At 35.7% G+C, this 16,113-nt stretch overlaps 1 protein-coding gene across 1 annotated transcript; it reads left to right on the top strand.

Annotated features, from left to right (window-relative positions):
- Positions 1-299: 299 nt before the first annotated feature.
- Positions 300-2,604, top strand: LOC103926640. Its single transcript, XM_009335455.3, has 2 exons — positions 300-454; positions 1,679-2,604. The coding sequence occupies exons 1-2, from the start codon at positions 382-384 to the stop codon at positions 2,329-2,331; spliced, it is 726 nt and encodes a 241-aa protein (XP_009333730.2). The 5' UTR covers positions 300-381; the 3' UTR covers positions 2,332-2,604.
- The last annotated feature ends 13,509 nt before the right edge of the window (positions 2,605-16,113 follow it).

Here is a 16,113-nt window from a genome sequence, read left to right as displayed (position 1 = left end):
GATACGTTAAATTTGCATGATTTATTGTGGGACTTACTCCAACCGAACTTCAACAATCCAAATCGTCTATTTTTCAAGTTGTACTTCATATATTATCCTTGAAAAATGTTATCCAAAATCAGAAATGTGTCTTAAAGAAATTGACTAACATTATGTTCTAAGAAATATTGAAATTTCATTATGACAATCAAATAGTAAATGGTTACATATTGAAATATTTTTTTTCAAAATATTGGAAAACTATACTCTAAGGGCCATTTTCGAAAGAAAAAAAAAAGAGAGAAAATATTTCCCCTTTTTTTTTCTTTGAGGAAATGTTAAACCGCGAAATTGGTTGTTCTTGGTGAATCAGAAATAGAGTGAAGAGAAGTGGGAGCAAAAATGACGAGGGCGGCTCTCTTTCAGTTGCTGCGATCACACTCCAGACAACTCACACCCTCAAACCTCCGCTCAGGTTCCTCGCACTCTCTCTCTACTCTCTCAAATTTCTCGACCTATTTGGGGTTTAGGGTTTAAGATCTCTCCCTCGATTTCATTTTTTTTTTTTTTCTTCCAATTCAATCGAAATTATTGAAGTATACTAGGAACCCAAAGTTCATGCTCTACCCAATTCACCACTTCACAAGAATTGCACCCCATATTTATTTCTGATTTCATAGACCATTTTCTGGATCTTCTTCTGCCAAATTTATATAAAAATTTGGTAAAAAATTACACACTTTTGGTTTTGGCTTAGCTTCTCGTTTTGGCAAATTCCATGTGTAAATTATCAATGTGAAACGTGTTTGTTGGCACCCAATTGAGGTTTCTGCTATTATTCTTCTTGACAACCCTGGTTTGCAAAATCAAAGTACTTTTCGTGTTGTAGTCATGTTTTCAAGAAATTGGACCATTTTGTCGGTCTTAAAAGCCGAAAGATCAGGCCTTGCTAGCTTAATTACTATGCTGGAGTGTATTACTGCTAGGTTATAACACGGTTTTTGATATGGTGACTGTAGATGCTGCTCCACCGGCAATCTTCAGTTTCCATTTTAACTTCTTCTACTATTGTATCATCTGGTGGCTTTAGTTTTTGGTTTGTCCTTAATAATTATCTATATGAAGACTTCCGTGATGATTATATGATTGGTCGTAGTTATTAATCTGCTTTTTCTCGTTCAAGTGAAGCTCATGTGAATGTAGGGGATAGGATCCATCTGCTCTCTCTCAAAACATGGAGAGAGGGCACCATAGAAAACAAAAATGGTCAACATCTTATTAAGATCTGATTGTTGTAAACTTGTATTACCGTGTGATGCCAAAAGACTCCCGTAGATTCTCGTCGCTAGGTTCTTTGAGTTAGTGATGTAGTAGTGTCGAAGCCCTACGTTCTATTAATTAATGCTTAGCCGTTTGCATAGCGAAGTTGTATTTGATATGCTAAAAAAGTGTAACATCTGTGATCCTTGGAAGCTAGATGAAGTTCAACCCATGAGATTCTGATGTCATTGTTTTAGTAATTTGCATTGTCTTTAATGCGTGCTCACCTGAAAATCCCACTCACCCTCTCCCGCACTTTTAATTCTTTTGCATGTTCACATTTTCTGTTCTTTTGCCATCCAAATTTCCGTCTTACTTCTTTTGTTTTTTCCTTCCTTATATCTGTCACTATTATTGATGATAAAATGTTTTTCTTCAGGTTATCAGCCATGCAGGTCTGCAGCATGGGCTGCTGGTCTGAACACTAAACTTAGTTTCCAGTCTGGCTTCGAGATCAATGCTTCACAGAAAAGATGGGCATCTCATGCCACAACAAGAGAAGATGATGGCAAAATCAGCATTGGACCACGTAGAGGTGGCCAAGTTGGGCAAGATGAAAAGGACTCGGGGGTCGTTTACTATGGCCCAATCTCATCTACTATCAAGAAAGTGAAACTTCTCTCGCTGTCGACCTGCTGCCTTTCTGTATCTCTAGGCCCTGTGATAACCTTTATGACATCTCCTGATATGAATGTGATCTTGAAGGGTGCGGTGGCATCTTCAGTGATATTCTTGAGTGCTTCTACCACAGCCGCCCTTCACTGGTTCGTGACCCCATACATCCACAAGCTTAGGTGGAAGCCTGGTTCAGACAGTTTTGAGGTGGAAATGATGTCATGGCTTGCAACATTCATCCCGAGGACTATTAAGTTTTCTGATATCCGGCCTGCAGAAACTAATCGGCCTTTTGTGACTTTTAAGGCCAATGGAAACTTTTACTTTGTCGATGCTGATCATTGTCATAACAAGGCCTTGTTAGCAAGACTGACCCCGCAGAAAGCAACTCATGAGTCGGCTTTTAAGAATTTATGATCATGTGATGCTGAGTCTTGGAAGTTTTGCTCTTTGTGGCTGAATTATGTTATGGATTTCATGTATTGCAATGAACCTTTGTGGCACGTACCCCTTTTTTTATTTATGAGACACGGTTTCGAGTTTTTGTGTCAAACACCATTTGGTCGCAGTATCCCATTTCTTTCCCTTCAATAAACGAGGTAAGAAACTACATTTCCAATTACTTGTATTCAACTGAGATTTTTTAACAGTGTAAAGGCTTTACATATTTGTACAATGCTTTGTCGTACATATTCTAATGTTATCATGTCATTTCTTTGAATTAGTTTTTAGTTATTTACAAAATTCGTTCTGCAACACTTTTCTTGAAGAGATGAGCAATTTCAAACTTTTGTGACATTTAAAGCCAATAGAAACTTTTACTTCGTCAAAACTGGCCACATACACTCAACACTTATCACACTTATTGCATTTTCACCGTACATATTTCATACTTAGAATCATTCAATTTTTTAACATCATTGGATGATCTCAAAATGGAAATTGAGAGATTATTTGTTGGAGTTGTTTTTACCTCTTGAAATTATGTTAACTTGGCTCTTCACGGACATAGGTAGATCTCAAATGAAGTCACTGACATCCTCCTATGGCTAGTTTAAAGTTGTGATTGAAGATGAAAGTATGTTTGTTTCATCTTTAGATAAATTAGACAATTTATAATCTAAGTTCGTAAGAGTATTTTACATGGTTGTAAAAATAATATGTAGTGACATCCAAGCTTGATGGATCGGGACACTATCTTGTGCCTCCATCATTCTCATCCACTAGAGCAGGTAGGTTAAGATCAAGTTTCAATAAGCCATTGTCACTTCTTCCCCATTTGATGTGCAACATGAACTCCACAAAAGCTCTAAACGATCACTTTTTAAAATTTATTTGATAGTTTTCTCCAACATCTTATCTAAGTAGAATTGACTCTACTATTATACATATGTAATTTATGTGTACGAAAAATGCTGACAATTTCTTAAGCATTTTATGTTTCATTATCGAAATCAGACATCTTTCTATCAAATTGAAGCTAAAAGAAATGAGAATGTGTGCCCAAAACAAACTAGTCCACTTACATATTTGTACAATGGTTTGTCATACATATTCTCATGTTATCATGTCATTTCTTTAAAATGATTTGGAACCTTCTTTTTGGTTAAGTATGAGTTGGAGGTTTTAACAAAATCATGGGTCATACATGGAACATGAGTATGGGACACCAATTTCAAGTTGTGCTAAGCCTCACAATAAACTAACAAAAATTTAGTATTGATATTAAACTCATCGTTCATGATATGAAAACCTAAAATCTCTTACTTACAAGTAACGAAGAATATCACAAAACCGTAACTTAAACATGTTGGCTTAGTCCAACCCTCAAACTAAGCATATTGTTTTAAGAAGAATAAGTGGCTGAGCTTTTTGTTTGAAAGAATGTTCAATACTTAAAACATTAATCTTAACAAATAGTAAATTTGCATCGGATTTGGGATGAAAATGGTTGGAATTCTATTACAGCTTGTTCAAAATAATTTGTTAATTAAAAATTTTAACCAGTCTAATTTGCAATATATGAGAGTAAAAGTTATAATCACCAAGCTGATTAATTTATTATCAAGATCAAATACTTAATTATCAATCATAAAAAATAGTAAAGCCACTATCAGGTTTGGGACAAAAACTGTTTGGAATTAGAGGTTTTATATAACTTAGGCTTAATTACCTCGTAAAGGTACTATTAGTTCCTAATTAAGGTTTATTAAGTATTAAACTTCAGTTTAATATAATTTAGGCTTAATTACCCTCTAATCTTATACCAGGTGATCGTCATGTTAACTAGTAACTTTTCCTTCTCTTTAAAAAAAGGGATAGCTGATGGCAAGTCATGGTTATCCACCATTCCGGATCCGGAGAACCTATGGGGAATTTTACCCTACTCATGACCGCAGTTACCTATAATCCACTCTTCTATGCTAATAAATCATTAATCACCATTTTATCCCAACAAAACAAGTCCAGAATTTTTCGTTTTAATACAAAAAATGTCTACATATTGGTCTGCAGAAGCAACAAATGGCAGAGAAATGGCACCTTGTTGAACACCACAGTCCACCTCAGTGTGTTTAGCTTTAGAGTGCAAGACATGATTGGTAGCTAAAGCCATGGCTGAGATGTTGTCACAATGTAACAATAGAGGAAAAGAAGTGACAATATGTAGCTTTTTCAGAAGTTGTTGAAGCCAAACAATTTCCACGGTGGTGGTTTCCATAGCCCTGTATCCAGGATCGACTAACTGTGTGTTTAGAGCTCCATGAAACTGGATAAGAGCCTAAGAATAAAACAAAACCTATAGTAGAGCGCCTATCATTGGGATCACTAGCCTAATCAGTATATGTGTATGCTTTTATGTCCAATGAGCCAGGTCTAAAACAAATGCCCCAGCCTAAAGTACCTCTGAGATATCGTAAAATCTTCTTGATAGCAACATAATGAGATTCCAAACAATGATGGATCATCATGAGAAGATTCCAAACAAATGCCCCAGCCTAAAGTACCTCTGAGTTATGTTTTTGCCGTCATGCTTGACAAACAATGATGGATCATCATGAGAAGATTTAAAACCCAATGAAAGTAAGAAAGTAATGAACCTTTCATTCCAAGCTCTGGGAGCATGTTTGAGACCATAAAGTGACAAGTCTAATTTGCAAACATACTCTGGGTGAATCTTGTCAACAAAACCTTAAGGCTGGGGCATGTATACCTCTTCCTCAAGAAACCCATGTAAAAACTCATTCTTGACATCAAATTGCTTTAGTTTCCTACCCTGAGCTGTTGCTAAAGACAGTATGAGTCTCACAGTGATTGGTTTCACCACTAGACTGAATGTTTCATAATAATCCAATCCAGCCTTTTGAGAGAATCATTTGGCCACCAATCTAGCCTTATATCTAGCAATGGACCCATCTAGATGTTTTTTGACTTTGTATTTCCACTAGCAACCCACTAAATTTTTGTGTAGAGGTAATAAGACTAGATGCCAAGTTAGTTGATGAACCAATGCATCCATTTCTTCATGCATAGTTATTTTCCACTGTGGAGACTTAAAAGCTACAATATAAGACTATGGTTCTTTAATGGAATTAGAATGAACTGTAGCATGAAATACATGCTTCTTCTTAGAAATCCCAAAATTAGATCTTGTCTGCATTGGATGTAAGTTATGAGAATGTAGTGGCGCAGGTTGTCACTTAGTAGCTTGAGAAATAATACTATCTGGATGCAAGTCTGAACTCATGTAAGAATATGAGGCTGAACCCATAGAAGAGTCTGAACTCATGGAAGAATCTGAGTATGAACTAGAGATGGCAGTGGAGACAATATCACCTTGGTTGAGAGTAGGGGACTGAGTAACATGACTGGTAATAGGTGTGGATGCAAGTACAAAGACACTTGGCAATGGAATTGGAACTGTAAAAAGGTGGCCAAATGTATTGTATGAGTCACAAAAGATAATGCAACTGGAGACAAAGATGAACTAGACTTTGTGTGTTGTAACTTAGTTGAACCAGGGAATTGACTTTCATCAAATAATACATGCCTTGGCAAAATTAATTTGTTATCTTTGACAGAGTAACAAATATAACCCTTGTATTGAGATGCATATCCCAAAAAATGTAAATAGTGATCTTGGGTTCAAGTTTGGTTGTTCTATAGGGTTTCATAAATGGGAAACAAGCACAACCAAAAATTCTTAAGTGATCAAGTTTTGGAGATTGATACAAAGTTTCAAGATGAGATCTCATGTGTAATGTGGAGGTTGGCATCTTATTTATGAGATACGTGGCAATTGCACATGCATGATACCATAACTTAGGTGGTAAGGAAGCTTGCTGTAATAGAGTAAGTGCAGTTTATACAATATGCCTGTTTTTCCTCTCTGCTAGCCCGTTTTGTTCAGGGATATAAGAGCAAGATTTTTGGTGTATGATGCCTGTCCTCTTAAGAAAAGATTGAAAAATTGTGCCAATATTCTGTTCAGGGGTATAAGGGCAATATTTTTTTATGTATGATGCCTTTCCTCCTAAGAAAATATCAAAAAATTGTGCCAATATACTCCCCACCCCATCACTTTGTAGAACCTTAACTTGAGCAGCAAAAGAGTTAGTACAAAGGATTGAAATTGAATAAAGTGACCAAACACAACAGCTTTATTAATTATTGGAAAAATACATGTATACCTAGTACATTCGTCTATGAAGGACAATAATATCTATACCCCTCAATTGAGATACAAGGTGATGGCCCCCATACATCTGTATGTATGATTTCAAATGAAATTACATATTTTGAAGCATGTAAAGGAAAAGGTAGTTTGGGGAATTTGCCTTCCAAGCAAGGAGTACAAGATTGAGGTTGTGAATTACAATGAAAATGAATGGAAGACTTACTAAGTGTTGTCTTAACTATTTGATTATTAGGGTGACCCATTCTACAATGCCACAATGTAAAAGACACCTTTTGACCAATAAATGTCGCTGGTAAGGCTGCTTGTTGTTTAAGCACAGGTAGGGGATAAACTGCATGATTACTCGGTCCTTTGAACAGTGTTCTCTCGGTGACCTTGTCATGTACATAGAGAGAGAACTCATCAACAATATATCTACAATTATTGTCTTTACATAATTAATGCATAGACAACAAGTGTTGGGACAATCTTGGTACATGCAATACAGAATTGAGTTTAAAATTGTGAGACTTTGTAGGAAGGTTAGAGTTGCCAATATGAGCAATGATCAAACCTTTACCACTAGCTAGCACCAGTAACCGTATTTGCATTAGGATAAGGAGCTGACATCTGGAGATTGGAGATATCATAGGTCATGTGGTGGTGAGTGGCTTCTGAGTCAAGAAGCCAATACTTTTGTTGAGGTGCAGATGGACTTGTATTAGTTCGAGCAATCATAGCAACAGAAAAATGGAATGAATAAAGTACACCATTTGAATTCTGATAAGACATGCCAAATGGCTGACTATTTGAACTGATATATTGTTGTGGAACTTAAAACTGTTGAGGATAGGATTGGGAGAACTGTTGTTGGGAAGGCTATGATGGCTGATAACCTTGAGATGAAGAGTTATTTCTGTCAAAACAATTTGCAGCAGTATGTCCCACTCTATGGCATATTTGACAGCCATGTTGAAAACAATTGATAGCAGAATGTCCCTTTTTGTCACAGATTTGACACATCTGTAAAGGTTGATGACTATGGAGAAGACATGAATTGTTGTCCTGATGCTGGATAATTCTGTGACTGTTGTGAGAACTAATTTCCACCATAAGAAGATTGTTGTGGATATTGTCCCTAATTACCAGAAGAAGAAAAAACTTCTTGCCTTTACCCTTTTGTTTGAAATTATTGCCTCTGAAATTATTTCATATACCTGAACCATTCTGAGAAACAAAGGCCAATGGTCCAAGAAAGGGAAGTTGTTGAAACTAGGGAAAAGGTAGGTGTTAAAAAAAAAATTATTGCTATGGAAAAGGGTTTTGGAAATTGCATAGGTGAGAACTGAGAAACTTGCTAAAATAGCATTAAAGATAAGGTAACTGAAGACTAGAATATTGTCCAAAGTAACCACATGAGTCATTACCCAAAGAAGTTGTCTTTGTACCAGAGGTACCACCTGTGTCATATGTGGAAGTAGAGCATAAGCCATCATAGCAGACGTTAGAGGAACTTGTTTAGTGACTTCATTTAATATGTCTTCTTCAACTTTCAATTGAGATCTTAGTTCCTTTAAAGACACCAACAATAGCAATATCTTCATCATAAATAACAATTCCAACAGTAGCTAACTGATCCCTAGCATCTTTAATCCTTTGAAGATATGCATCAATAGATTCAAGTCTTTTTCTAATATTGTGAAGGTCAATTTTCAGGAACTATACTAGTTCTAGTCATATTTGCAAATCTCTCTCGAAGACTAGTCCATACCTCTTTAGAACTCTTGCAACCAATAACACAGGACAATGCAGCAGTTGACAAGGTGGTAGTAATGAGTGTCATTAATGCTTTATCATGTATCTTCCAAACAATATAAGCATCAAAATCCACTTCAGGTTTATCAGGACATGGAATGGACCCATCAAGAAACCCAAAAATGCCATTTCCATCAAGCAGTAACTCCATTTGAAAATTCCAAGTCACATAGTTAGAGTCATCAAGTTTGACAGTAACAGTATTGCCCACGCTAGGAATTAGAGATGAAATTGGAGACTGATTTAGGGCCAATTAAGCAGAAGTAACCATTTTTTAAACAAAAATGTCACAATCCGTGCAACGCAAGTATAAGAAATTCACACACAAAATCAACCCACAAAGTATAGCATAATCGAGCAATTCGCAACACAAAGTATGCTACAATCTTGCAATTAACAGCAATTTTCAAGAAATAAATTCCTAAAAACTAGGGTTTCAGACAAGACTTTATCAAAGAATCAAGATCACAGACACCAATCTGTGAGATATGGAGATGAACAATATCATCTTCCTAATGCAAAAAGATGAATAACTGCAGCCAAAAAACAATTGTGAAACAAAGAATCCCAAAAAAAATTAGAGTTCGCGACGAACACCAACGAAGTTCAATCACCGACAACAGCAACAATCTTCAACACCGACAATGACGACAACAATCAATATAGAGACAAGTGAGCGGAAGCAAATGATCATCAACCTATGGTGTTGCCCATGATTGGCTCTAATACCATGTCAACACTAGCTATAGAGATGAAAAGCTTCAGAAACTAGAGAGAGAGAGAGCTCGAAGAGAGAGAGAGTAAATTAACTTTGTAACAATCTAGTGACACATGTCACAATCCTAACCTCTCATATATGCTAACACTAAGCAACTAACAACCTCACTCATCTTATACGACTTGTCTAAGTCTGTATAGTTCATTTACGACAATATTCACCATTCCTCCTTATTTATCACAACCACCTATGGTTTCTCAAGTCATAGCCACACTATGGCTGGTGATAGAGATTCAAACCCAATATGTTTGTTTCGACCGATCGTAACTCTGATTCGAGAGATATTGATGCTGTTTTCATCCAACCAATGGGATCAGTAAAAGCCAGTAAACATAACCATAACTTGCATAGGTCAATGTAATTTTAGTTTCTCCGACATCTTAGTTAAGACTTGATTCCCAAGAGAAGAAGAAAAACTTATTCCAAATATATAATTAATGTGTACATAAAAATGATGAAATGCTAAAATTTTCTTGAGAATTGATGGCTTATTATCATGCGAAAGCATGCATGTTCCCATCAAATTGAATCTAAAAAAACATACCAGGAACTTTTTGTTAAAGTTCTTCTAAAAGAAATGAGGATACGTGCTCAAAACATGAAAATTAGCAGTATTGGAAGTTTGTCATGCATATTCTATGGATTGTTATTTATGTCATTTCTTTAAAATGAATCGGAACCTTTCTATTTTTTTGTATATGAAAATGATAACCTTGCGGGTCATACATTTTAACACGTACTTCTGATTGTGTTTCTCAAATATTTTAATTAACACCATTGATTACAGTATTCTATTTCTTTCCGTTCATTAAAAGAAAACAGAATCTACATTTCCAATTACTTCTATTCATAAGCTTAGCTGAGAGATTTGTTGCATATATATAAAGGCTTAGCATAGGAAAAGGATTTATGTGACATATGAATACCGTCACAGTGACCTTCCTTGTTAATAAAATAAAGATGTGTAAAGTTTTGTTCACATAGTTTTTTGTTATTAGTATGAAACGCCACATAACATTATACATGTGTCATATAAGTTATTCTCTGCATAGGACGCCGAGGCTTGTTATTATCACATATTGATCTCACATAAAAACACTAAGACACTAGTGTAAATGGTGGACCATTGGAAAAAAAAAAGGCATACAAAGTTTTAAAATATAATGTTGTAAAACAAACTATACTTTGGTCTTTACATATAGAGAGTTATTTATCCTTTAACTTGAAAACCATAATTACATTGAAAAGTCTCCCATGTTATCATTGGCGTAGTTAGAATTTTCAAATAATGGAATCATAATATCAACCAAAAAAGCTTTAACCTTTCAATCTTGTCAACATATGCCGATGCCGACAGATGTTGACATTAATCTGTAGAGGCTTGTCGAAGGTAGATGCAGGATATGTGAAGTAATGTTAAAGATTGCCAAGACTTTTTAACTAAAGTATTTCATACAAAGAAGAGAGAAAAGGAAGACAAATGTGATAGAAGAAAATAGAAATAGGCAGAAGAGGTTGTAATTTAGTTTTCCTTAACTGTTTATAAGGGGTCAAATACAATATATAAACAAATATACATTGGGTTTTTTAAGTTGTTGGGGTCAAAGACAACCAATGACGCCATATTGGCTCCACATTATCATATTTATAATTTATCTTTTTTTTTTTTTGGTGATACTAAGTGTCACGCCCCGATCTCGACATACGTCCAGGATCGACACGTGACATCACTCAAATACTCGTAAATCTCACATACCCCGACTCATAAATATGGCAAATCACAATTCGAGAATCAAATCTCAAGGAAAATTTTCATTTACCTTATGGCTGCATCTAACCTTCTCATTAGACTGCCTACGTACCCTCAAATAGAGATCAAGCCATTCGTAGTTCATTAACACAAAATCAGACGTTTATCCCACTAAGTTCAGAAAGAAAACAAAGCATTCCTCAAACATTTATTATAACCTGATAACATGTAGTTCCTGGACTCAGGCTACATAAGCAACCCCCATGAAAACATGATTTCTCACCCATCCAACATATAAATCATTATGTCTCATCATGATATCGCAATTCACAACATACATCATATTTAAAAACCGACGAAACACAAAACCATTCTCTAGCCGCACTAATTAATTAATTTGATCAAAGTAATAACAATCATTCCCATAACTTTTAAATTCATACCTTATGAAATCATAATCGAATCATGAAAACTCTCGAAGGAGTCACTCAGACGTCCAACATATTTTCTAACTCAATTCATAAGACTCGAAACCATTGACACAAATATATATAAAAACTAAGGCTAGAGTGACTTAGTTAGGCCAAGCCTACTTCTCTAAATAATGGGATTTTAGGCCACTCCATGAAAAACAATAACTCGGGTTCCGGACCATCACTCAATGGAACTAAACCAAATATGATCACCTACAAAATGTACCAAGTACAATCAATCATCATCACCTCTAGAATGTGTATGGTCCCCCATCGCGGGTATACCAAGCAGGACCATCCATGTACCACCTTCACGTGGTGCAATCTCATCATAACACATTGAACACAATGTTACGCATACATGCTATCGATTCCACATATCAACCAGCATCTAGTCAGATGGCGCACAACACAAGGAATTCCCTCAATTACTATTTCTACTAAAAATCTAATAAAGTACCTAACTCATCTTCTGACTTCCATCCCCATCTCATGCTAGGTAATAGTGCCAAGTTCAAATAGGTATTCAGTTGGCAAGCATATCCAAATCATTATCAAACAATATTTAATTCCCATAATTGCCATAACGTTCATCATAATTATCAATCACATTATTAAAAAGATACTTAAACACATATATCACAAACATCATCAGTACACAAGCCAAATCCTATTTAATAAGCATAGGTTTATAAGTATATAAAATTCACATTTCAATAGAAATCACATTATAAAACCAACTCACATTTTCATACTGGTAAACATGATTAATATTTCTCAACTATGCAATCAACATCGTAAGGTTCTATGCCTATGTTTCGTAACCTTCTTTCTTTATCCTTTAATAACCAACCTAAAGTTAATGGTTTTTCAAAACACTACCTCTTCACTCTTGCCACTACCCCATTTCGACAAGTAAGCCGCAATTATATACATATATATAGACACACATATATACATATATAAGAGAAATTGGTTCGTTTACCATTGATTTGAATATAAATACTCGTAAACAAACTAAACTCTTAAACCCCAACCAAACACATTGAAATAAGCACAAAATTAACAAGGATGTTATTTCAACTAGAATTCCCTTCTAGGTCTAGATGCTTGGTAACGAAAGAAGCATTTTATAAATCAAATGTTACATATCAGAAAATTCAATTTTTTCCCAAAAATTCTCAAATTTCACAAGAATGAAGATCTCAACAAGTAGAGTAACCTTTATACCTGCGGTCAAGGCCAATTTGGCCGGAAAACACCCCAAACTGTCCACGAACCGCCGGAACCCAAAGGTGGGTGTTCTTCAATTTGACTTCCTCGGTATCCCAACGCCCCTACAACCTATTGGGTCTTGTTCCTGGGTCCAAAGGGAGTTGACTAAGCATGGTGGTGGGTGGTGAAACTCACTGGAACGGCGGAATCGCCGTCAAAACTCCATGGGTCACCCACATGATTTTTACATGGTTTTGGACCCAAAAACCTTCAATCCTAGGCGAGAAAGATAGAAGGGAGGTAGTGGAAGAGATTGCAGGTAGTTAATGGTGGTGGTTCAACGGAAAAGATGGCGAAAATCGCCGGAATTTGCTTGGGGTGAGGCGCGGGTGTACGGACGGGAAAGGGAGATCTCCTTCTTCCTTTCTTTTCTTTTCCGCCCTTTTTCCTCTTAAAATGCCGGTCCCCTCATCCCAAAAAGGGTTTGGGCCACTTATACCCCTAAGTGGAAATTATAATAATTGCCACAATTTATAGTTTCACAACTTCATACGTCTGTAACTATACCATTATAATTCGGACTCGCAAACGGCTTTCGCCTATGCGCTCGTGGCTTCGAGACCTATTCAAAAACGTTACTTGTGACCTCAAAAGGTCAACAAGTAAATAATAATTTTCCAAACTTCACCCTTCATACCTAGTTTAATTGAAATCTAATTTCAAATAATTTAATATAATTTCTCAAAAATAATATAAAATCTCAATAATACAAATACGTAGATTATAACAGTGAAATCCGGGAACGGGATTTCACACTAAGTTTGGTATATCAATTAATATCAGTATATCAATCGTATGTGGAAAATTCATTTGAACCTGAAATTTGAGAATGTTGTAGGCATAATTTACTGAACGATATGGAGGCCATACAAAGAGAAGGGGTGTGGCACATAGAGAGAAGAGATAGATTTCTAATTGTGAGGTGTGTTTTATTCCACCTCATTGTGCCTTTATTTATAGTAGTAGGGAAGGTTAATTCCTTACCTTTTTAGGATTGCAACTCTAATAGGATAATATCTAGTCTAAGAGATATGGTAGAATCCCATAAGGATATTCTAGATATGTTAAGATTTACACAATCAAATTCCTAATCTAATAGGACTGCAACACTCCCCCTTGAGTGTGTAAATACTCAAACAAATGGTGCATCAGATCTTCAGCCGTGAAGTAAGTTCAGTTGATAAAGTCGTCGGCATAATGAGTGAATGCGAGTATCAGATCAAAGGAAGAATGCATAAAAGGTAAAACTCACAAAACTTTGTTATGGTAAAACCTATAGACTAAGGATAAAAGTGAGAAGTTGTATTAAGTCAAAACTATACGTCTTTTGGATGCAAATAGAAGAGCTTACAAGGGTATGACTAGCCCAGGATGGGTGCCTCGTTAAAACCTAGTTAGGTAGCAAAAACCCAATGAGAAAAATGCTTCTAATCATAGGGAAAAATAGTACATTAAGATCAAGTGAGTATACTTCTAGATACTCCCTTTAAGTTTGACAGAACTTCCAAATGAGAACTACAAGCATTGCATACGAATAGTTAGGCATACCAATTCCTTGGACAAGCTTCTGGAAGATTGACTTCGGCAATGATGTCATGTAGAGGTCGGTAAGGTTGTCTGGGATCGGCTTGCATGATTTCAATCTCCTGATGCTTTGCTAATGTGATGTAGAGGCAATATGTCTTGGCGTTGACTTCGTTGATGTATCATGTCTTGGTCGGGTTAATACATGCGGCATAATTTTCCTGGATCGTCGTCGGAACTCAACGAGGTTATGTAACGTATATATATAATGAAAATATAACGTTGGAACCCCATATATGTAACTGAGTGCCACAACTCCAATCACAAACCCAAAAATAAAAAAAATAAAAAAGAGGATAACAAATTATGTTGTGTCATATAATTTGTAAATGAACAAGACTACAAGATTGCAAGAGTTTTATATACTCGAGAGCGAGATTCACAATTTTCAATTATAACATTGTGAAGGCCTAAAAGAATACATTTATAATCACCATAAGTTTGATGTGAAATAGTTTCGTGTCATGTTGTCAAAATACAAATAACGTACATTGTTGATTACGTGTTAGTAATGTTGAATGTGCGGTCATAAATCACATGTTGATGACACTATTAATTGTCCTTCAATCTTTTTGTCAGTTTGGCCATTCGTCATACGCCCTTGATCACCACCTACGTCCCATGTATTGGAATCAACATAGGGACCGGGGGATTTGGATCCTTTCCTGAGCTAATGGAAATGATCATTTTTATCAATCATTCTGGACCATTGGATTTTTATCCAACGGTAACAATCATTATAACTTTAAAATGACCCATTATTTGTAGTCGTTAGATAAAAATCTATCGGCCCAAGATGATTAATAAGGAAGATCCTCTCTATTAACTCAGGAGAGGATCCAAGTCCGGGACCGGGGTGGCCTTGGGACGCTCCGAGATCTGGAAAAGTGCTAGTGAAGATCTTCTAGCGACCCTTGAATGTATGGTACAAAATCTTTTTGTGCTCACTAATTGTTCAATGAAATTCGGCATATCTTGATACAACTTCCGATAGGATGCGAAGACACCACACAACAAGATGCGTTGTCATCATTCCGCAAAACAACAATTAACTACATACATAGACACTAGATATCATGATGACTTTGTAGTTGTAGTGTTAAAATTACACCCTAGATATCTAGAGGTTTAAAGTTCAATTTTCTCTCCCTTAATCTCGTGAAGATCTTGAAAATCTATAAATCGTATTCGTTCATCGTATATCGTACGGTCAGTTTTTTATCAAATACTGTTTGTATTTAATTTTAAATAAAATTAGTTAAAAAAAAATTCTAACCGCACGATGTACGTTGAACGGATATGATTTACGGATTTTCGAAATCCTCACAAAGAGGATCCGAATTCCTTAGTCTCACTTTGCATAAAAACTAGCTAGTAGCCTGAACATCATTGTTCTTTTTCGCCCTAAACATGTCTTTCCAATCATCCTCTAGAAGGCATTAAAAAACAAAATAAACCAAAACCACCTACTTTCCCGTCAAAAAGGAAAAGTAGTCGGAAAACTTATCAACCACTTACAACGGCCAATTGATCGATGGCTTCAACCTTTGTTTTCTATTGACGCAATCCTGATCGTGTATATTAAAAAGAAAAGATTTTAACTTTTGTAAATAGACAACATAAAATATAAAAAAACCACAACAACTTTGTCACAGTTTGTCAACTTCTCGAATCAGACCTTTTACTTAGAAGTGGCACATCTTTAATACATGACATAAATATTAGGGTTTAATGGACTACACAGATACTGTTGGCAGGTTGTCTGTGCTTGGACTTGGAAACTACGACATTTTGCTTTCTTCTGGAAGTAATATAATATTGCTGATATAAAACGTTAGCATCAATACAA

This window comes from the organism of the source record quoted next, unplaced genomic scaffold (assembly GCF_019419815.1).
Source record: "Pyrus x bretschneideri cultivar Hongxiangsu unplaced genomic scaffold, Pyrus_bretschneideri_v1 Contig4, whole genome shotgun sequence".
In the NCBI taxonomy this organism is placed as follows: Eukaryota; Viridiplantae; Streptophyta; class Magnoliopsida; order Rosales; family Rosaceae; genus Pyrus; species Pyrus x bretschneideri.
Note: the sequence above shows the minus strand (reverse complement) of the source record. Positions and strands in the feature narration are given on the sequence as shown.